The 22,727-nt window shown below is 26.4% G+C and overlaps 2 protein-coding genes across 6 annotated transcripts in view; both read left to right on the top strand.

Moving 5' to 3' along the window:
- The window catches only part of LOC111630140 (lethal(3)malignant brain tumor-like protein 3), a 62,544-nt gene extending 48,408 nt beyond the window's left edge, over nt 1-14,136 (top strand). For 3 of the 5 annotated variants that reach the window (XM_023374177.1, XM_023374178.1, XM_023374180.1), the window contains 8 exons: nt 1,112-1,190; nt 1,566-1,715; nt 4,960-5,200; nt 6,457-6,551; nt 9,894-10,122; nt 11,181-11,492; nt 11,790-11,883; nt 13,825-14,136. In XM_023374177.1, the coding sequence (XP_023229945.1) occupies nt 1,112-1,190; nt 1,566-1,715; nt 4,960-5,200; nt 6,457-6,551; nt 9,894-10,122; nt 11,181-11,492; nt 11,790-11,883; nt 13,825-14,008 (1,384 nt within the window). In that variant the 3' untranslated portion in view covers nt 14,009-14,136. Of the gene's footprint in view, nt 1-1,111; nt 1,191-1,565; nt 1,716-4,959; nt 5,201-6,456; nt 6,552-9,893; nt 10,123-11,180; nt 11,493-11,789; nt 11,884-13,281; nt 13,507-13,824 lie in introns of all 5 variants that reach the window. The other 2 variants (XR_002757463.1, XM_023374179.1) reach the window with 2 other exon arrangements.
- A 908-nt stretch (nt 14,137-15,044) lies between these two features.
- On the top strand, nt 15,045-22,513 carry LOC111630142 (lethal(3)malignant brain tumor-like protein 1). The gene is made up of 6 exons (XM_023374182.1): nt 15,045-15,135; nt 18,480-18,708; nt 19,767-20,078; nt 20,376-20,469; nt 21,868-22,092; nt 22,411-22,513. The coding sequence occupies exons 2-5, from the start codon at nt 18,510-18,512 to the stop codon at nt 21,944-21,946; spliced, it is 684 nt and encodes a 227-aa protein (XP_023229950.1). The 5' UTR covers nt 15,045-15,135; nt 18,480-18,509; the 3' UTR covers nt 21,947-22,092; nt 22,411-22,513.
- Nucleotides 22,514-22,727: the final 214 nt, after the last annotated feature.

Here is a 22,727-nt window from a genome sequence, read left to right on the forward strand (position 1 = left end):
TATATTAAATAACTGCTGGTTTGAAATAATTTCTGTTGAATTTTTTTTGTTCTGAAAGGTGAATATAAAAGTTGTAAACCACAAATACTCCAAGATCTACAGTTGAAGAATCGTGTAATCATTTAGAAGATATGGCGTTGAATCATTTGTATTCCATGAAAAGGCATAAATGATAGTAAAAAACTTTCAACATCTGAACACTTGTTATTAACTATACTACTTACTTTTATAGGATATTCTCTATAAAAGTGAATTTGTGTAAAGGATTTTCTTTTTCTTGTATTAAAATATATAAAAATTTGGTTATTTTTGAATGTAAAAGTCCATTTGAAATAAAAATTTTCTCATTGAACTGCTGTCAAACTTCGTCAAAATGTGGCATGAAAAAATTATTTTGTTAGTTAAAAATAATTTCTATCAAATATACTTATTGGATATTACTAAAAAAGACAGTACTGTATTCATTTATTATTTATGTCTAAATTGTTTGCTAACAACATGTGAAATAGAAATAGCAGAGACATCCTGTTTTTCATTGCTAGTACACAAAGTTAAGGTTTTTCACATAATATCAATTTAAGTTTTCTAAGTCACATAAACCATCTCTTGAGAAAAATCATTTTAATGAAATAATTATGCAGTGAACCTTGGGATAAGTGTAAGACTTCTTTCTATTAGTTTCTTCAATAAAGTAGTTTTTAAAGACTTGAATATCATGGAGTGATAGAATTTCAAAATTCTAACTTTTCAGTATATTTTATTATAAAATATTTATTGGTTTTATTCTTTCATTTATAATTTTTTCATTATATTTCCATATACAGGCTAGTTTGAAGTTATAAAATTTTAAAATATTTTCTGCATAAAGGGCATATTTTCCACACTTAAAAAATAAAGTTTAGTTTTTAGAGATTTTTTTATGTTTTAATTTTTTTATCTTGCAACTTAGAAACAGTTGCATTACAGACTTTGTGCTGCCTTGTATTTATTAATATTAATTAGTATAATAATATAAAAAATATTTTTATAATAAATTGTACTTAATAAATCTTACATATTATTCTGGATTTTTTTTTCAAAAACAAAAAAATAAATTGTTTTTTTGTGTTAGGGGTGGAGAAAAAAATAAAACTTTATTACCATTAAAGAAGAAGAAGAAAAAACAAATATATACCCAATCATCAGAAGAAGTAAGATATTCAAAATTTATTACAATATTTATTGCAACATACAGTATATAATATTTTAGCATATAAGCTTTTAAAAATTATTATTTGTATTCATAATATTCATATCATGAAACTTACAAAGAAAGTATCATACATTTTGAAAATGGAAATAAGTTGATTTTCTAAACTGAAAGGAAAATATATTATTAATTGAATATTTAAGGTTATAAATAAATCTTTTTTCTTTAATTTTGTAATTATAATTTTTTATTCATATTACTTGTGTAACATAAATTAGTAATTTATGTAACAAATAACTTACTAATTTATAATTAACTATGGAAATTTAAATTCACAAAAAATTTTAATCAATTTTATGTATATTTTTTCAATTAGCCTCCCAGAAAAGAGATTAAACTTAATGTTAAAGTAGAAGATAATACCAAATCTTCAGACAAAACAGAAAGAAATAATTTGGGCTTTTCATGGACAACATATTTGGAAAAAGAGAAAGCAGTTGCTGCACCAATAAAACAATTTCGTGATGTATGAAGTTTTTATTGTAAACATAGTCCAGTGATTTTATTTGTTCTGATTTTTGTTAATTTGTTTAATGATAATTTATAATTAATATTATTCATATAATTAGTTTTAAAAGTGAAAAATTTTATAAGTAAATAGAAGATAGCACAACAACAGACACAGGACCAACTTTCGGTGTGTATAATACAAAAAACAAACACTGCACAAACATTTGCAAACTCCATTCTGTATTATGCAATGAAAGATATAGTAGTACACCTATCACACAAGTGTTATGCAAATGAGACATATTGTAGTGCACCTGGATGGCAAAATTTAATATATTATATATATAGCAAAATTGTTTCTGACAAACAAATTGTCTGCTTGAAACACTAACAATTAGGAAGTATTCCTGATACACCAGTAGCTTATCAGATATGTCTAGTGATATCCCAATACCTCAAAAGTATCAATACCAGTATCATGAGTAGTTTTAAAATATCAATACCAATATCGATATTAGTCTTATAATTAGATTAAATAATTTACTATTTAATCTAATTATAGTAACTTCTAAATAATTCAGACTATTATCTACTTCTTTTTCACATTTGAATTGAATATTTTTATTGATTAAATTAATTTCCTTCATGAAAGCATCAATATCTATTATGCTTTCAGGTATAATAAAACTTGAGGTATAATAAGTTATCAATCTCTTTTATCAATTATGATNGTTTTTTTGTGTTAGGGGTGGAGAAAAAAATAAAACTTTATTACCATTAAAGAAGAAGAAGAAAAAACAAATATATACCCAATCATCAGAAGAAGTAAGATATTCAAAATTTATTACAATATTTATTGCAACATACAGTATATAATATTTTAGCATATAAGCTTTTAAAAATTATTATTTGTATTCATAATATTCATATCATGAAACTTACAAAGAAAGTATCATACATTTTGAAAATGGAAATAAGTTGATTTTCTAAACTGAAAGGAAAATATATTATTAATTGAATATTTAAGGTTATAAATAAATCTTTTTTCTTTAATTTTGTAATTATAATTTTTTATTCATATTACTTGTGTAACATAAATTAGTAATTTATGTAACAAATAACTTACTAATTTATAATTAACTATGGAAATTTAAATTCACAAAAAATTTTAATCAATTTTATGTATATTTTTTCAATTAGCCTCCCAGAAAAGAGATTAAACTTAATGTTAAAGTAGAAGATAATACCAAATCTTCAGACAAAACAGAAAGAAATAATTTGGGCTTTTCATGGACAACATATTTGGAAAAAGAGAAAGCAGTTGCTGCACCAATAAAACAATTTCGTGATGTATGAAGTTTTTATTGTAAACATAGTCCAGTGATTTTATTTGTTCTGATTTTTGTTAATTTGTTTAATGATAATTTATAATTAATATTATTCATATAATTAGTTTTAAAAGTGAAAAATTTTATAAGTAAATAGAAGATAGCACAACAACAGACACAGGACCAACTTTCGGTGTGTATAATACAAAAAACAAACACTGCACAAACATTTGCAAACTCCATTCTGTATTATGCAATGAAAGATATAGTAGTACACCTATCACACAAGTGTTATGCAAATGAGACATATTGTAGTGCACCTGGATGGCAAAATTTAATATATTATATATATAGCAAAATTGTTTCTGACAAACAAATTGTCTGCTTGAAACACTAACAATTAGGAAGTATTCCTGATACACCAGTAGCTTATCAGATATGTCTAGTGATATCCCAATACCTCAAAAGTATCAATACCAGTATCATGAGTAGTTTTAAAATATCAATACCAATATCGATATTAGTCTTATAATTAGATTAAATAATTTACTATTTAATCTAATTATAGTAACTTCTAAATAATTCAGACTATTATCTACTTCTTTTTCACATTTGAATTGAATATTTTTATTGATTAAATTAATTTCCTTCATGAAAGCATCAATATCTATTATGCTTTCAGGTATAATAAAACTTGAGGTATAATAAGTTATCAATCTCTTTTATCAATTATGATCATGCACAACTCTGCCAATCTAGGTCCTTATTGGTATAACTTCCGATTGTCAATAATATTTACCTTGGAATTCAAAAAAACTGTCATTTAACACATTCTATCAATTGTTTAACCTAACCTGGGGACTTAACATAGGACAGTGAATTTAAAATTAAATCTAAATTTATTGAGGGATACATATTGTTAATATCCAGTGAAGCTATCCTATAGTTTTCCTTCATAACTATAGCTTTCATGTTTTTTAAGAATTGGTCAGTGTTTGTAATACTATACTCAGATACTGGTCATTTATTTAACTCTTTAATGTTATCTCAAGATTATACAGTAAATATTTTCAAATATCTATGAAAGGATGATATGCAACTGGTTTTTTGTTTGTTTTTACTTTAAAACTTATTTTCAGAATTCTATTACTAAAACATTTAATATCTTTAACAGTGTTATTATCTATGTATTTTAGTTTAGAAAAATTAGTTATAAGCTTTATAACTTGTTTTTTTAGCTATCTGCTGGGTTATCCTTAAGTAATGTATAATTTCCTTTTTTTAAGATCTCTAATATTATGTTATTATAATTATGTTTAGTCAAGACTATTGTTTGTTTTGCTTTATCAGCTTTTGTGTATATAAGCTGATGAGAGGTCTTTGCATCCAAAATGCATTCTTACCTAAATTTGATTGTAATTATTAATAACCATGCAACAGCAAAACAAGAACTACAATTGTGCAAATACACCAACGGATATCCATAACTCATAACTGTAATTTACCTTGAAGTTCTTATTCATGATTTTTTCAATCTCACACATACAAACTCCATGGAAAAATAAATTAAAATGCAATCAAATTATACTGCCATACATATGCAGTAACCACACCGTATAATTGAGCATAAGTGATTTTCATATAGATAAGAGTTGTTTTAAATTTGCATATGTAACTTTCACAAACAAGATTTCATTTAAGGAGCAGAAGTAAGTATGACATAGACTATGATTGTAAAATTTTACCTACTAGTTTTAATAGTGAAAAATAATTAAGAAAAAATTAAAATTACATTATGTTACATCAAATTTAATCATGTTACAAACAGGAAGCAATGACTTTTTAATCATCTTACATAATTGAAAATTTTTATTTATTGAATGATTTAATGAATCTAGTGAGGATTTAATAAAAAAATTTTTATTCTCTCAGTATCAATCAATTCCTACATACAAGAATGGTTTTAAAGTTGGCATGAAACTTGAAGGTTTGGATCCAAAACATCCTTCCATGTTTTGTGTTTTGAGTGTTGCTGAAGTCTGTGGTTTTCGAATACGATTACATTTTGATGGCTATTCTCATTGTTATGACTTCTGGCTAAATGCTGATTCTATTGATATTTTTCCTGTGGGATGGTGTGAGAAAACTGGTCATCAACTTCATCCACCTAAAGGTTAGATAATTTTAATTGATAATTATTATATAAAAGAAATTTTAAATTAAAATTTCAAGATTTTTTTAAAAACTTATAAGTAAAGAATTTAAAATAATTTTAAGTATTTCTTTCAATTTGATACATCTTTAATTTGCTCACTTTATGCAAGAAAATTAAATTAAAAAAAAAAAATAAAAACAGTACTTTAATAAAAATATATTAAATTTTTAAAATCTAAAAATTCTTCATGCATAAATTTTTTGTAATGAATAGATTTTAAGAAAAATACTTAAAGGAAAAAAAATTTTTCAATACCTATCTTAAGAATTATCTTTTAAAAGATAACTACAAATCTTTCAGGGACTAGTGTTAATATCAAGTTTATCTGATACAAAGTTATATATCAATCTTTCTGTTGTGTATTAAGATTTTTGAAACTTTTTTATTAGCATGCTATTTTGCATAGATTACTAATAATGTATGTGCAATGGCTTTATTTATTAGATATCTTAATAGAAACTAACTTATATTTTATAACACTTTATAATAAATTTAAAGTATTTATATATTTTTAGAGAAACAAAATAAATTCAGAAATACTTTAAAATTGCTAGTTATTTTATATTAAAAATTTCAAACAATTATGGATTGTTTTGATCACTAAGTATTTTGGTATGATGGAAAATCATATCTGTTCAGGAATTTTTGTTTACTCATTAAATTAGCAAGTTTATAATTAAGTAAAATGTAATTTTTTAAAATAATATATATCACTTTATGTTTATATTCTTGTCTATTTTGGATCTTATTTATTAATAGGACTTACTACACCAGTGTAATAAGTCCTATTAATAAATAAGATCCAAAGTAGACAAGGATGTAAACAGAAATTGATAAGAGCAAGGACATAGTAATATATATTAATTCTTTTTGCCTCTATTTAATTTATATTCATTATAATTGAGTTTTCCTTAATCTTTCAATAAATTCATACAATTTTCTTTTATCTCTTACAGTGCTGATTAATCTGTTAGAAATAAAAATAATTATTTGCTTTTGTCTTCATCTGGCCAGTTATTTTGTATCCAGTTATATTGATTGACTATGCATGAGTTATTACTATTTATCTGAAAAATTACTTCATAAGAATTTTTTTATGAAGTCCTTTTTCAGATAAATCATTTATTTCAAATATGAGAATTTTGATTTTAAATAAATAGTAATAAGTTGTAAGAAAGTTGTTGATTATTAATTTTCTGTTTTAAAATTTTTAGGCTTTACTTCTCAAGAGTTTAATTGGAATCATTACTTACAAATCAGTAAAGCTCAAGCAGCACCAAAACATTTGTTTGCTTGTAAAAATTTACAGGTAATTTTGTGAATATGCTAATATAACTTTAAAAAAATTTAATTTTTACATTTTTTAAACTAAAAAAATAATACATCTTTATTTTGCTAATTTTTGAAAGATAAATCAAAATTATAAGGTATGTATTTTTTATTTTAAATTCAAAATCTTGTACTGACATTTTGTACTTAAGCTCGTAATCAAATAATTTTAAAATTACAGTAGAGCGTCGTTTATCCGAATCAATTGGGGACTGGGGTAGTTCGGATAACTTATTTTTCGGATAACGAATCATGTACGAAAAAATATATTAATTTATCCCATGTTGAAATTTCTCTCCGTTGCGTGTCGCTTCGCGTTGAATTTTCGTCGATGTTAAGCCTAACGAAGACTATTGTATCGTTAAAAATTATTTTTTTATTTTGTACAAACAAAATAAATTTATTGAAAAATATAAAAACAATAAAAAATTATACTTCAGATGTTAATTTAGTATCAAAAACGTAAAATATTTGAGTAGCCCAAGAAATAGCTGAAGATTGCAGCGCCACAGCACTAGCGAAAATTTAAATTTGCCGACTGGAATGCTTTCGGATAACAGACGTTTCGGATAACCAGCTTTCGGATAAACGACACTCTATTGTAAAACAATGGAGCTTCAAAAATATCATTTGAGAAAGAGAGAGATTGAGTATTTCAAAATAATTTTATATTTTTATTCTACCTTTACACATTTCTTTAACATTTATATTACATTAAAACTTATTTTTTTCAATTGTAAAATGTTCTTAATGTTTTACAGCCTAATTGCATTATTATTTTTTCAAACATATTCTTTTTATGTTTTTTTTTGTATAAAAAAAAAAATTCTCTGAAATTTCAATTTTGGAGAATATATACTGCTGGCCATTAAAATTGCTATACCAGGAAGGAAAGCAAATAGCAGAATTATGTTTATTACACACACACAGTATAATGGGAGGAAGACGTGATTAAATTGACAAATAACCTTGAGGTACAGAGCACTCAGCATGTTGCACCTTTCATGAAATTTTGTTTTTATTGTGGCCCATCTTCATGGTGTAGCAATTTTAATGGCCAGCAGTGTAGATGTTGCATATAATTATGGAATTCCTTACACAATACTTGATATGACCAACTAGACTCAGTATCTAGAAGTATCCAAAACTTTAACTTTTTTTTTTGTTTTTAAATTATGTGTTTTTTTTTTTTTTTATCTGATCAATGTTTTTCTTGAGATTTCCATTTATATGAAATTTGAAAAATAAATCATGAGAGAGATTCAAAATGTCATCATGTATAATTCTAATTTTTTAAAAAGAATCATTTTTAATTATTTGATTAAATCTGGATATTTATGATCAGTTCTGTATGTTATCATCATTTGGCAAATATGGAACAAACTAGCTGTTTCTTCATACAGGTTCAATTCTATTAAAAATAATGGAATAACTTTTCACAAAAAAGACCTGTAGACATATTTGAACTATTTACAATAGACATGGTAATGGAATAGTGATCTTATTCTACAGCTAAAACTTTGTAAAATCCAGTAAGAGAAATAATATAAATAGTTTGAAATTGTATTGGAAAAGGATAAAAATTAATATCAATAACTCAACACCTTCTATACTTTTCTAGTAGTGTTTTAATCTAGATTAAAACACTGCTGGAAAATAATAGAAGTATAGAGTTATTGATAATTTGGTTTGTATTTCCAGTTTTTTCCTACAAGTATGTTTATAAAAATTAATGCAGTAAGAATTTTGAAATATAAATTATGTAAGTTATATTTAATTATTAGCCATAAAATATAAGATATCTTATTACTTTCACTTTTTAAACAAACAATAACCAGTTTTAATCTTTTATATTCTTTGTATTTACATTTGTTTGAAGTAGCATTCAATCAAATTAAATTTTTAATGTAGATATTTCTTATGTATGATTTGTATAATGTCTTTTGTCTTCATTTTTTATTTATATTTTTTATTCATAATTAGATAAATTAATTGAACAAGAAATATTACATTTTTTTATGAAAAAATAATTTTTAGGTATTCATTTTAATATATATGTAGGCACAAAGAAACTTCCAGCATTGCATGAGTATATTCATATAGTGTAATAGTATTCTATTGTGATGTTTATATTAAAGTAAGTTCATTCATTCAGAAAAATGATATGTGTAAATCTATGTAGTAGTTCTGAGGCAATAACTAAAGTTTTCAAACATAAAAATAAGATAAAAATTTAAAATGCAATTTTGACAAATTATGCTAAAAAAGAATTTTTAACAATCCTTGTAAAAAAGCCAATATCAATGCAGTCTGTTAATTGGTAGAAGATACTTCAATAAGTGTCAGTTTTGTTCAGTTGCTTGCCGTGTACTCTCCACCAGTTCCAGTTTAATCAAGGATGGTATGTCACTACAGTCTTTGACCTGCATATTGGATCAGCTTTCCATGAATTGCCTGATCATTATCTGACCATATTCTCATTCATGACGTCCAGTCCATACATTTCACACAACTGTTGGTGGATCTCTGCTAGTGTGAGCTTTTTAGTTTGTGAGGTACTTGCTGTAATCAGGTTTTTGCATTCAGTGGGTGACTGTATGAGAGTGGCCATCTTTTCTTTAGCACTGTGCTCTCCATGGAGCAGCATATACACTAGATTATGATCAAATATTCCTCCTTCATGCCTGTGCAAGTTCACCTCACTCCAATCTCCAGAACCACTTCCTGGCACTTTCAGAACTTATTTTCTGGACACCTCTCATATATAGTATGGAATAAAAATTAAATAAAGAAAAGTAAAGAACAAAACTGTTTTTAACATACTGCATGCCACCAGGTCACACTCAGAACTGGCATCATGTGTTGCGTATATCATGGAAACCAAAAAAATGTGACCACATGGCAAACTACAGCTGTACTACAGTCCACCAAATTCAAGACTAGCCACTTTCCAAATTAGCCAGTTTTCTGTTAGTTCCAGATATTTGGTTCAGTACTACAGAGCAAAATAAAGTTAACTGTTTTTGTATTAATTATTTTTGTATTGGTCTTTATTCTTTAGAATCAAAGATTTTTTGTTATGTATATTTTAAAATGATTCTTTTCCATTATTCTTGCACTTGAGAGAGATGGGAAAATTTATGTATTGTCTTGGAACTGCTGTGCAATTTACACATGTATTATATGCATATACTATACTTCTACTTGTGCAATGCTGGAAAGATTTTTTTGTACCTGAATAAATAGTAAAGTGAATACTCTGTATATATGTAATAGTAATAATTACCTATATAGCAATTTGTAAAATTATTTGTAATTATAGACTGTGACACCACATGGATTCAGAGTGGGAATGAAATTGGAAGCTGTTGATAGAAAAGATACATCTCTTGTATGTGTTGCTTCAGTAACAGATGTCATGGATAACAGATTTCTTATTCATTTTGATGGATGGGATGATATATATGATTACTGGGCTGATCCAACATCTCCATACATCCATCCTGTAAACTGGTGCAAAGAAACAGGAAATGTACTTATTCCACCCAATAGTGAGTTTTCAAAGTAAAATTTAATTAAAATTTTTTTACTATTTTTCAGAAATATTATAAGAATGAAAATATATTCAAATTGCATGGAATTTGGCCACATTGTTAGATTATGTATTTTCAATTAGAATAATCAAGTGGTAATATATCTCAGTTCAAATATGCTTGAAAATTATATTTTTGCAAAAATCTTGACATATGAGAGATTTGAGAATTAAAAGACGTATAGTAGATGCCACTTATTGTAATTGTAAATATTGTTATCAGTCATCTAATATTATCAAAATCAACTCATCCCGAAACAAATTAAATAATGTTACAAAACTTTCACTATTGTAATCAGAAATTCACTTACTGTTAGTAACATAATGATAAAGTTGGAATTTATTTAGATTGTCAGTTGGCTATTATTAACTAAGACAATAAAGGTTAAAAGCCATGTAATTCCAATTCAAACATTAGAACAATGGACTATACCATGGACTACTGGAAACTTTAATTAAATAAATATTAAATGTAAATTATAATTCACACTACCACTGACATTCTCATCTCTTAGAAGCCATAAATTAGATAGCTAGGATTAAATTTAAGTAAAACAAACTAAGAATATCACCACCAACAAGTGCAGTATAAATAATGTAAATAATGTGAAATAAAGTGTGCCATATGTACAATGCCATGGGAATTTCAAGTTTCCCCTAATAATTTTATCTAGATTAAAGATGATGCCAGACCATCAGTTGCCAGAAATTTGGTGGTACACCTGTATTAGAAAACTTTACCACTCATATACAGATTGAACTATTCCTACAGAACAGTGTGATTTGCGATCTAAGGTATATTAGGAAATTCATTCCAACCTTACACATGATCAAATAATTACTGGCATAGGAAATGATGTACTTGAAAAATAACTATCCCAAAAGGGTTAAATTATAAGAATTTTCTTATCTGAATGGAATGCGATAAAAATTACATCATTATGATTTTTATTTTTATCATTTTTATATTGTTTGCAAATAAAAAGTTATATCGTCTAATTTTTTGTACTTTTACAGATTACAGAGATCCTGACAGATTTACATGGGAAAAATATTTATCAGAAACAAAAGCTCAAGTTGTTCCCAATCGAGCCTTTAAACGACGCCCACCACATGGTTTTAAAAAAGATATGAAACTAGAAGTGGTAGATAAAAGAAATCCCATGTTAATTCGTGTTGCTACTATTGCTGATACTCAATCTCATGCTATTAAAATTCATTTTGATGGTTGGTCAGATGCTTATGATTATTGGTTAGATGATGATTCACCAGATATTCACCCAGTTTCTTGGTGTACTAGAACTGGTCATCCTCTTCAGCCTCCTATAAGTATGTTATGAATTTTATAATTTAAATCTGTATTCTAATTATTAAACATAAACAATTAATAGTTTTTAAATTTCTGATAGATGGTGAAACAGATTAATAAAACTTTTTCAATCTGTATTAATATTATAATTTTAAAAAATATTATAGAATGTTGAAGAAAGCAATTATTTAATCTTGGGATAAAATGATTGATAGATTGATTTTAAACTATTTTATAACATTGAATCATATATAAATAATATCTTCAATATATGTAAATTTATACATACTTAACACACAATTTATTTGTTGTTTTAGGTGAAATGACAATAACTAATTCTAGTGGATGCCCAACAACTGGTTGTCAAGGTATTGGACATATAAAAGGTCCTAAATATACCAGTCATCACAGGTATTATTACATTAATTCAATAAATATAATATAAAAATATTTTTGTAAACTGTAATGCTTTATTTCACAAAGGTTCTAAATGAAAACAACTGCTTTGTGTATTTTTAATGCCAAATGATTGCTGGGCTATATTAAAGCTACTGTTAATAATTGAATATTTTATTTAATGGATTTGGAAATAATTTAGGTAGTTTTAAGTTTAATCTAAGATGACATGAAATTTTAAATGTGATATTTTGAATTTTTTCACACACAACTAAGAATAGAAATTTCTGAATTTATGAATTAAATAAAATGTAAAACTCACAGATAACAGTGAGTGAAATAGTACTTAAAATAATTAAAATTTTAAACAACTAATATTACATTTTTTGAATATTCAATTCTTTTATAATGTCTGTAATAGTGATAGAAAACAAAATAGTTGACTTGTTTCATTATTACAAACACTAAATATGATACCATTTAGAGATTGTATAGGTATGATTATGACATACAGTTTATGCATAGGCAACCCAAGGATTTGCAAGGCCTTAGGCAAAATTTATTTTTTTGAAGCTCATTAAAAGAGCAGTGGCGGTAGAGGGTAGATTTATTTAGGTCTATCATAATATGAACATTTTTAATATAGAAACAGAAAGTACATATTTTAATTATTTTAAGTTTTACAATAAATTAAAAAATTCAATAGGTTTACAAGGTCCAAAATGTTTCAGAAACAATTCTTGTACCAAAATTCCATAAAAAAATCAAAACATTTTAATAACTAAACTTGACTACAAAAGTTATAATTTCAACAACAATAAATTAGTATAAAATTCAAATATTACAATTTCAAATTCAGTACAGTAGAGCATCGATTATCTGACCCCCGATTAACCATCACATCGGTTAACCGACCGTTCTAATCGGCAAATTTCAAATGTCCGCTAGTGATGTAGCACTGCAATATTTGTCTATGTCTTGGCTACTTTAATATTATTTTTGTTAAATTTTTGTATGTTTTAGCTGGCAACACGGCTCGACCATTGAAGGGAAGCCAGTATTTAAATGAGACTTAATTTTCTAATTATGAATGGTTGTTTGTTTTGTGAGCAATAAAATATTTTAAAAATAATTTTTAACGATACAATAACAACGATTATTATTAAAAAAATAATTTTGTTAGGCTTAATATCGATGAAAATTCAATGCAAAGTTGGTTAATAGCGATATACTAATTACATGGTATATACTAAAAAATACATTATTAATATAGTATATTTCGGTTATCCGACCAACCTGAGTCTCCAATTGAGTCGAATAATCGATGCTCTACTGTATTTACAACAAAATTAATTATTAGTACACTTTACAATGTTTGAAATTTTAAATAATCATAATAATTAACTTGATTAGGGAATGGACTCTAGCAGACGAAAAACCCTTAATCAGCACCAATTATTCAATCACTTTACACTCTGACCAGAAGGTGTGAAGACTAACCAGTTGTGGGATGCAATTTTATATATTATTCCAATGTTGTTATGAAATTATACAGTTGGAAAGTATTTAGATAGATGTTGAGGTTTTACATAACTCAATCCAAAAACTCGATAACTGAAACAAAAGAAAAAAAACAATGTAAGTAACTAAATATTACTATAAATAAAAATCTCTCTTGCTATTACAGTGGGGAATACACTTACTCCCAACTGCTGGGGATAAGTGCATTCTCTAGCATTGTTGAATCAGAATCAGAACATGGTTTTTTAAAAAATAAATAACAGTCAGTTGGGTTCTTCAGCAACAGTTCATGAATATCATGTTTGTTTTTATCTGCTTAATACTTGTAGTTTTATTATATGTATATTCTGTATAATTTGGTTCAAATCTGAATATATGGCATTTTTTTTACATTTATGTATATGTATTCTTTATACGTGTATTTTACATTTTCAGTTCATTTGGATGTCCTTACTCACAACTTAATATGAACAAAGAAACGGCACTTCAAGATAGGCTTGGTCCATCAAAGGCATCAGTAATAGATATTGCAAAGAGACAATATGAATGGAGGTATAGTGGAACAATAGCAAAAATAATGCCTCAGAATAATTCTACAGATGTTTTGAAGTATGATTAATATTTATAAATTTTCAGAATTAATAGTGATTATTAATTTTGATTCTTGATTTAAATTAAATTTTTGTGGAAAGTTTAGTTTTTAATTGAAGATAATGGATGGAAATGGTATTTCATCACACTACATCTGTTAATACTAAATATCCTTGTTAAATAATAACAGTGGACTAATTTGATACAGTGTGTCCTTAAAACAATCTCCAAGGAATTTTTTATGTAACTAAACTATATATATACAGTGGAACCCTGGTTAACGAACTTAATCTGTTCTGCGACTCCGTTCATTAACTGAATTGTTCATTAACCGAAGCAATTTTTCTTATAGAAATTAATGCAAATGCAATTAATCCGTTCTAGTCTCCGAAATTATTGTCATTTTATTTTTAATATACAGTAATTTTCTTTGATGAAAATGTAGGAAAATGTAGTATCTATCATTACAGCAACAAACATGTAAACTTTGTTTAATAAAATAGCACTGAACATACNCTTGTCTATTAATAGGACTTGTTATACTGGTATGGTGTAATTTCTAATTAGCAAAGAGAGGAGATGTTAGTCTAGTTATTTATTAATAGGACTTACTACACCAGTGTAATAAGTCCTATTAATAAATAAGATCCAAAGTAGACAAGGATGTAAACAGAAATTGATAAGAGCAAGGACATAGTAATATATATTAATTCTTTTTGCCTCTATTTAATTTATATTCATTATAATTGAGTTTTCCTTAATCTTTCAATAAATTCATACAATTTTCTTTTATCTCTTACAGTGCTGATTAATCTGTTAGAAATAAAAATAATTATTTGCTTTTGTCTTCATCTGGCCAGTTATTTTGTATCCAGTTATATTGATTGACTATGCATGAGTTATTACTATTTATCTGAAAAATTACTTCATAAGAATTTTTTTATGAAGTCCTTTTTCAGATAAATCATTTATTTCAAATATGAGAATTTTGATTTTAAATAAATAGTAATAAGTTGTAAGAAAGTTGTTGATTATTAATTTTCTGTTTTAAAATTTTTAGGCTTTACTTCTCAAGAGTTTAATTGGAATCATTACTTACAAATCAGTAAAGCTCAAGCAGCACCAAAACATTTGTTTGCTTGTAAAAATTTACAGGTAATTTTGTGAATATGCTAATATAACTTTAAAAAAATTTAATTTTTACATTTTTTAAACTAAAAAAATAATACATCTTTATTTTGCTAATTTTTGAAAGATAAATCAAAATTATAAGGTATGTATTTTTTATTTTAAATTCAAAATCTTGTACTGACATTTTGTACTTAAGCTCGTAATCAAATAATTTTAAAATTACAGTAGAGCGTCGTTTATCCGAATCAATTGGGGACTGGGGTAGTTCGGATAACTTATTTTTCGGATAACGAATCATGTACGAAAAAATATATTAATTTATCCCATGTTGAAATTTCTCTCCGTTGCGTGTCGCTTCGCGTTGAATTTTCGTCGATGTTAAGCCTAATGAAGACTATTGTATCGTTAAAAACTATTTTTTTTTATTTTGTACAAACAAAATAAATTTATTGAAAAATATAAAAACAATAAAAAATTATACTTCAGATGTTAATTTAGTATCAAAAACGTAAAATATTTGAGTAGCCCAAGAAATAGCTGAAGATTGCAGCGCCACAGCACTAGCGAAAATTTAAATTTGCCGACTGGAATGCTTTCGGATAACAGACGTTTCGGATAACCAGCTTTCGGATAAACGACACTCTATTGTAAAACAATGGAGCTTCAAAAATATCATTTGAGAAAGAGAGAGATTGAGTATTTCAAAATAATTTTATATTTTTATTCTACCTTTACACATTTCTTTAACATTTATATTACATTAAAACTTATTTTTTTCAATTGTAAAATGTTCTTAATGTTTTACAGCCTAATTGCATTATTATTTTTTCAAACATATTCTTTTTATGTTTTTTTTTGTATAAAAAAAAAAATTCTCTGAAATTTCAATTTTGGAGAATATATACTGCTGGCCATTAAAATTGCTATACCAGGAAGGAAAGCAAATAGCAGAATTATGTTTATTACACACACACAGTATAATGGGAGGAAGACGTGATTAAATTGACAAATAACCTTGAGGTACAGAGCACTCAGCATGTTGCACCTTTCATGAAATTTTGTTTTTATTGTGGCCCATCTTCATGGTGTAGCAATTTTAATGGCCAGCAGTGTAGATGTTGCATATAATTATGGAATTCCTTACACAATACTTGATATGACCAACTAGACTCAGTATCTAGAAGTATCCAAAACTTTAACTTTTTTTTTTGTTTTTAAATTATGTGTTTTTTTTTTTTTTTATCTGATCAATGTTTTTCTTGAGATTTCCATTTATATGAAATTTGAAAAATAAATCATGAGAGAGATTCAAAATGTCATCATGTATAATTCTAATTTTTTAAAAAGAATCATTTTTAATTATTTGATTAAATCTGGATATTTATGATCAGTTCTGTATGTTATCATCATTTGGCAAATATGGAACAAACTAGCTGTTTCTTCATACAGGTTCAATTCTATTAAAAATAATGGAATAACTTTTCACAAAAAAGACCTGTAGACATATTTGAACTATTTACAATAGACATGGTAATGGAATAGTGATCTTATTCTACAGCTAAAACTTTGTAAAATCCAGTAAGAGAAATAATATAAATAGTTTGAAATTGTATTGGAAAAGGATAAAAATTAATATCAATAACTCAACACCTTCTATACTTTTCTAGTAGTGTTTTAATCTAGATTAAAACACTGCTGGAAAATAATAGAAGTATAGAGTTATTGATAATTTGGTTTGTATTTCCAGTTTTTTCCTACAAGTATGTTTATAAAAATTAATGCAGTAAGAATTTTGAAATATAAATTATGTAAGTTATATTTAATTATTAGCCATAAAATATAAGATATCTTATTACTTTCACTTTTTAAACAAACAATAACCAGTTTTAATCTTTTATATTCTTTGTATTTACATTTGTTTGAAGTAGCATTCAATCAAATTAAATTTTTAATGTAGATATTTCTTATGTATGATTTGTATAATGTCTTTTGTCTTCATTTTTTATTTATATTTTTTATTCATAATTAGATAAATTAATTGAACAAGAAATATTACATTTTTTTATGAAAAAATAATTTTTAGGTATTCATTTTAATATATATGTAGGCACAAAGAAACTTCCAGCATTGCATGAGTATATTCATATAGTGTAATAGTATTCTATTGTGATGTTTATATTAAAGTAAGTTCATTCATTCAGAAAAATGATATGTGTAAATCTATGTAGTAGTTCTGAGGCAATAACTAAAGTTTTCAAACATAAAAATAAGATAAAAATTTAAAATGCAATTTTGACAAATTATGCTAAAAAAGAATTTTTAACAATCCTTGTAAAAAAGCCAATATCAATGCAGTCTGTTAATTGGTAGAAGATACTTCAATAAGTGTCAGTTTTGTTCAGTTGCTTGCCGTGTACTCTCCACCAGTTCCAGTTTAATCAAGGATGGTATGTCACTACAGTCTTTGACCTGCATATTGGATCAGCTTTCCATGAATTGCCTGATCATTATCTGACCATATTCTCATTCATGACGTCCAGTCCATACATTTCACACAACTGTTGGTGGATCTCTGCTAGTGTGAGCTTTTTAGTTTGTGAGGTACTTGCTGTAATCAGGTTTTTGCATTCAGTGGGTGACTGTATGAGAGTGGCCATCTTTTCTTTAGCACTGTGCTCTCCATGGAGCAGCATATACACTAGATTATGATCAAATATTCCTCCTTCATGCCTGTGCAAGTTCACCTCACTCCAATCTCCAGAACCACTTCCTGGCACTTTCAGAACTTATTTTCTGGACACCTCTCATATATAGTATGGAATAAAAATTAAATAAAGAAAAGTAAAGAACAAAACTGTTTTTAACATACTGCATGCCACCAGGTCACACTCAGAACTGGCATCATGTGTTGCGTATATCATGGAAACCAAAAAAATGTGACCACATGGCAAACTACAGCTGTACTACAGTCCACCAAATTCAAGACTAGCCACTTTCCAAATTAGCCAGTTTTCTGTTAGTTCCAGATATTTGGTTCAGTACTACAGAGCAAAATAAAGTTAACTGTTTTTGTATTAATTATTTTTGTATTGGTCTTTATTCTTTAGAATCAAAGATTTTTTGTTATGTATATTTTAAAATGATTCTTTTCCATTATTCTTGCACTTGAGAGAGATGGGAAAATTTATGTATTGTCTTGGAACTGCTGTGCAATTTACACATGTATTATATGCATATACTATACTTCTACTTGTGCAATGCTGGAAAGATTTTTTTGTACCTGAATAAATAGTAAAGTGAATACTCTGTATATATGTAATAGTAATAATTACCTATATAGCAATTTGTAAAATTATTTGTAATTATAGACTGTGACACCACATGGATTCAGAGTGGGAATGAAATTGGAAGCTGTTGATAGAAAAGATACATCTCTTGTATGTGTTGCTTCAGTAACAGATGTCATGGATAACAGATTTCTTATTCATTTTGATGGATGGGATGATATATATGATTACTGGGCTGATCCAACATCTCCATACATCCATCCTGTAAACTGGTGCAAAGAAACAGGAAATGTACTTATTCCACCCAATAGTGAGTTTTCAAAGTAAAATTTAATTAAAATTTTTTTACTATTTTTCAGAAATATTATAAGAATGAAAATATATTCAAATTGCATGGAATTTGGCCACATTGTTAGATTATGTATTTTCAATTAGAATAATCAAGTGGTAATATATCTCAGTTCAAATATGCTTGAAAATTATATTTTTGCAAAAATCTTGACATATGAGAGATTTGAGAATTAAAAGACGTATAGTAGATGCCACTTATTGTAATTGTAAATATTGTTATCAGTCATCTAATATTATCAAAATCAACTCATCCCGAAACAAATTAAATAATGTTACAAAACTTTCACTATTGTAATCAGAAATTCACTTACTGTTAGTAACATAATGATAAAGTTGGAATTTATTTAGATTGTCAGTTGGCTATTATTAACTAAGACAATAAAGGTTAAAAGCCATGTAATTCCAATTCAAACATTAGAACAATGGACTATACCATGGACTACTGGAAACTTTAATTAAATAAATATTAAATGTAAATTATAATTCACACTACCACTGACATTCTCATCTCTTAGAAGCCATAAATTAGATAGCTAGGATTAAATTTAAGTAAAACAAACTAAGAATATCACCACCAACAAGTGCAGTATAAATAATGTAAATAATGTGAAATAAAGTGTGCCATATGTACAATGCCATGGGAATTTCAAGTTTCCCCTAATAATTTTATCTAGATTAAAGATGATGCCAGACCATCAGTTGCCAGAAATTTGGTGGTACACCTGTATTAGAAAACTTTACCACTCATATACAGATTGAACTATTCCTACAGAACAGTGTGATTTGCGATCTAAGGTATATTAGGAAATTCATTCCAACCTTACACATGATCAAATAATTACTGGCATAGGAAATGATGTACTTGAAAAATAACTATCCCAAAAGGGTTAAATTATAAGAATTTTCTTATCTGAATGGAATGCGATAAAAATTACATCATTATGATTTTTATTTTTATCATTTTTATATTGTTTGCAAATAAAAAGTTATATCGTCTAATTTTTTGTACTTTTACAGATTACAGAGATCCTGACAGATTTACATGGGAAAAATATTTATCAGAAACAAAAGCTCAAGTTGTTCCCAATCGAGCCTTTAAACGACGCCCACCACATGGTTTTAAAAAAGATATGAAACTAGAAGTGGTAGATAAAAGAAATCCCATGTTAATTCGTGTTGCTACTATTGCTGATACTCAATCTCATGCTATTAAAATTCATTTTGATGGTTGGTCAGATGCTTATGATTATTGGTTAGATGATGATTCACCAGATATTCACCCAGTTTCTTGGTGTACTAGAACTGGTCATCCTCTTCAGCCTCCTATAAGTATGTTATGAATTTTATAATTTAAATCTGTATTCTAATTATTAAACATAAACAATTAATAGTTTTTAAATTTCTGATAGATGGTGAAACAGATTAATAAAACTTTTTCAATCTGTATTAATATTATAATTTTAAAAAATATTATAGAATGTTGAAGAAAGCAATTATTTAATCTTGGGATAAAATGATTGATAGATTGATTTTAAACTATTTTATAACATTGAATCATATATAAATAATATCTTCAATATATGTAAATTTATACATACTTAACACACAATTTATTTGTTGTTTTAGGTGAAATGACAATAACTAATTCTAGTGGATGCCCAACAACTGGTTGTCAAGGTATTGGACATATAAAAGGTCCTAAATATACCAGTCATCACAGGTATTATTACATTAATTCAATAAATATAATATAAAAATATTTTTGTAAACTGTAATGCTTTATTTCACAAAGGTTCTAAATGAAAACAACTGCTTTGTGTATTTTTAATGCCAAATGATTGCTGGGCTATATTAAAGCTACTGTTAATAATTGAATATTTTATTTAATGGATTTGGAAATAATTTAGGTAGTTTTAAGTTTAATCTAAGATGACATGAAATTTTAAATGTGATATTTTGAATTTTTTCACACACAACTAAGAATAGAAATTTCTGAATTTATGAATTAAATAAAATGTAAAACTCACAGATAACAGTGAGTGAAATAGTACTTAAAATAATTAAAATTTTAAACAACTAATATTACATTTTTTGAATATTCAATTCTTTTATAATGTCTGTAATAGTGATAGAAAACAAAATAGTTGACTTGTTTCATTATTACAAACACTAAATATGATACCATTTAGAGATTGTATAGGTATGATTATGACATACAGTTTATGCATAGGCAACCCAAGGATTTGCAAGGCCTTAGGCAAAATTTATTTTTTTGAAGCTCATTAAAAGAGCAGTGGCGGTAGAGGGTAGATTTATTTAGGTCTATCATAATATGAACATTTTTAATATAGAAACAGAAAGTACATATTTTAATTATTTTAAGTTTTACAATAAATTAAAAAATTCAATAGGTTTACAAGGTCCAAAATGTTTCAGAAACAATTCTTGTACCAAAATTCCATAAAAAAATCAAAACATTTTAATAACTAAACTTGACTACAAAAGTTATAATTTCAACAACAATAAATTAGTATAAAATTCAAATATTACAATTTCAAATTCAGTACAGTAGAGCATCGATTATCTGACCCCCGATTAACCATCACATCGGTTAACCGACCGTTCTAATCGGCAAATTTCAAATGTCCGCTAGTGATGTAGCACTGCAATATTTGTCTATGTCTTGGCTACTTTAATATTATTTTTGTTAAATTTTTGTATGTTTTAGCTGGCAACACGGCTCGACCATTGAAGGGAAGCCAGTATTTAAATGAGACTTAATTTTCTAATTATGAATGGTTGTTTGTTTTGTGAGCAATAAAATATTTTAAAAATAATTTTTAACGATACAATAACAACGATTATTATTAAAAAAATAATTTTGTTAGGCTTAATATCGATGAAAATTCAATGCAAAGTTGGTTAATAGCGATATACTAATTACATGGTATATACTAAAAAATACATTATTAATATAGTATATTTCGGTTATCCGACCAACCTGAGTCTCCAATTGAGTCGAATAATCGATGCTCTACTGTATTTACAACAAAATTAATTATTAGTACACTTTACAATGTTTGAAATTTTAAATAATCATAATAATTAACTTGATTAGGGAATGGACTCTAGCAGACGAAAAACCCTTAATCAGCACCAATTATTCAATCACTTTACACTCTGACCAGAAGGTGTGAAGACTAACCAGTTGTGGGATGCAATTTTATATATTATTCCAATGTTGTTATGAAATTATACAGTTGGAAAGTATTTAGATAGATGTTGAGGTTTTACATAACTCAATCCAAAAACTCGATAACTGAAACAAAAGAAAAAAAACAATGTAAGTAACTAAATATTACTATAAATAAAAATCTCTCTTGCTATTACAGTGGGGAATACACTTACTCCCAACTGCTGGGGATAAGTGCATTCTCTAGCATTGTTGAATCAGAATCAGAACATGGTTTTTTAAAAAATAAATAACAGTCAGTTGGGTTCTTCAGCAACAGTTCATGAATATCATGTTTGTTTTTATCTGCTTAATACTTGTAGTTTTATTATATGTATATTCTGTATAATTTGGTTCAAATCTGAATATATGGCATTTTTTTTACATTTATGTATATGTATTCTTTATACGTGTATTTTACATTTTCAGTTCATTTGGATGTCCTTACTCACAACTTAATATGAACAAAGAAACGGCACTTCAAGATAGGCTTGGTCCATCAAAGGCATCAGTAATAGATATTGCAAAGAGACAATATGAATGGAGGTATAGTGGAACAATAGCAAAAATAATGCCTCAGAATAATTCTACAGATGTTTTGAAGTATGATTAATATTTATAAATTTTCAGAATTAATAGTGATTATTAATTTTGATTCTTGATTTAAATTAAATTTTTGTGGAAAGTTTAGTTTTTAATTGAAGATAATGGATGGAAATGGTATTTCATCACACTACATCTGTTAA

Source organism: Centruroides sculpturatus, unplaced genomic scaffold (genome assembly GCF_000671375.1).
Source record: "Centruroides sculpturatus isolate CEXI.00-Female unplaced genomic scaffold, Cexi_2.0 scaffold684, whole genome shotgun sequence".
In the NCBI taxonomy this organism is placed as follows: Eukaryota; Metazoa; Arthropoda; class Arachnida; order Scorpiones; family Buthidae; genus Centruroides; species Centruroides sculpturatus.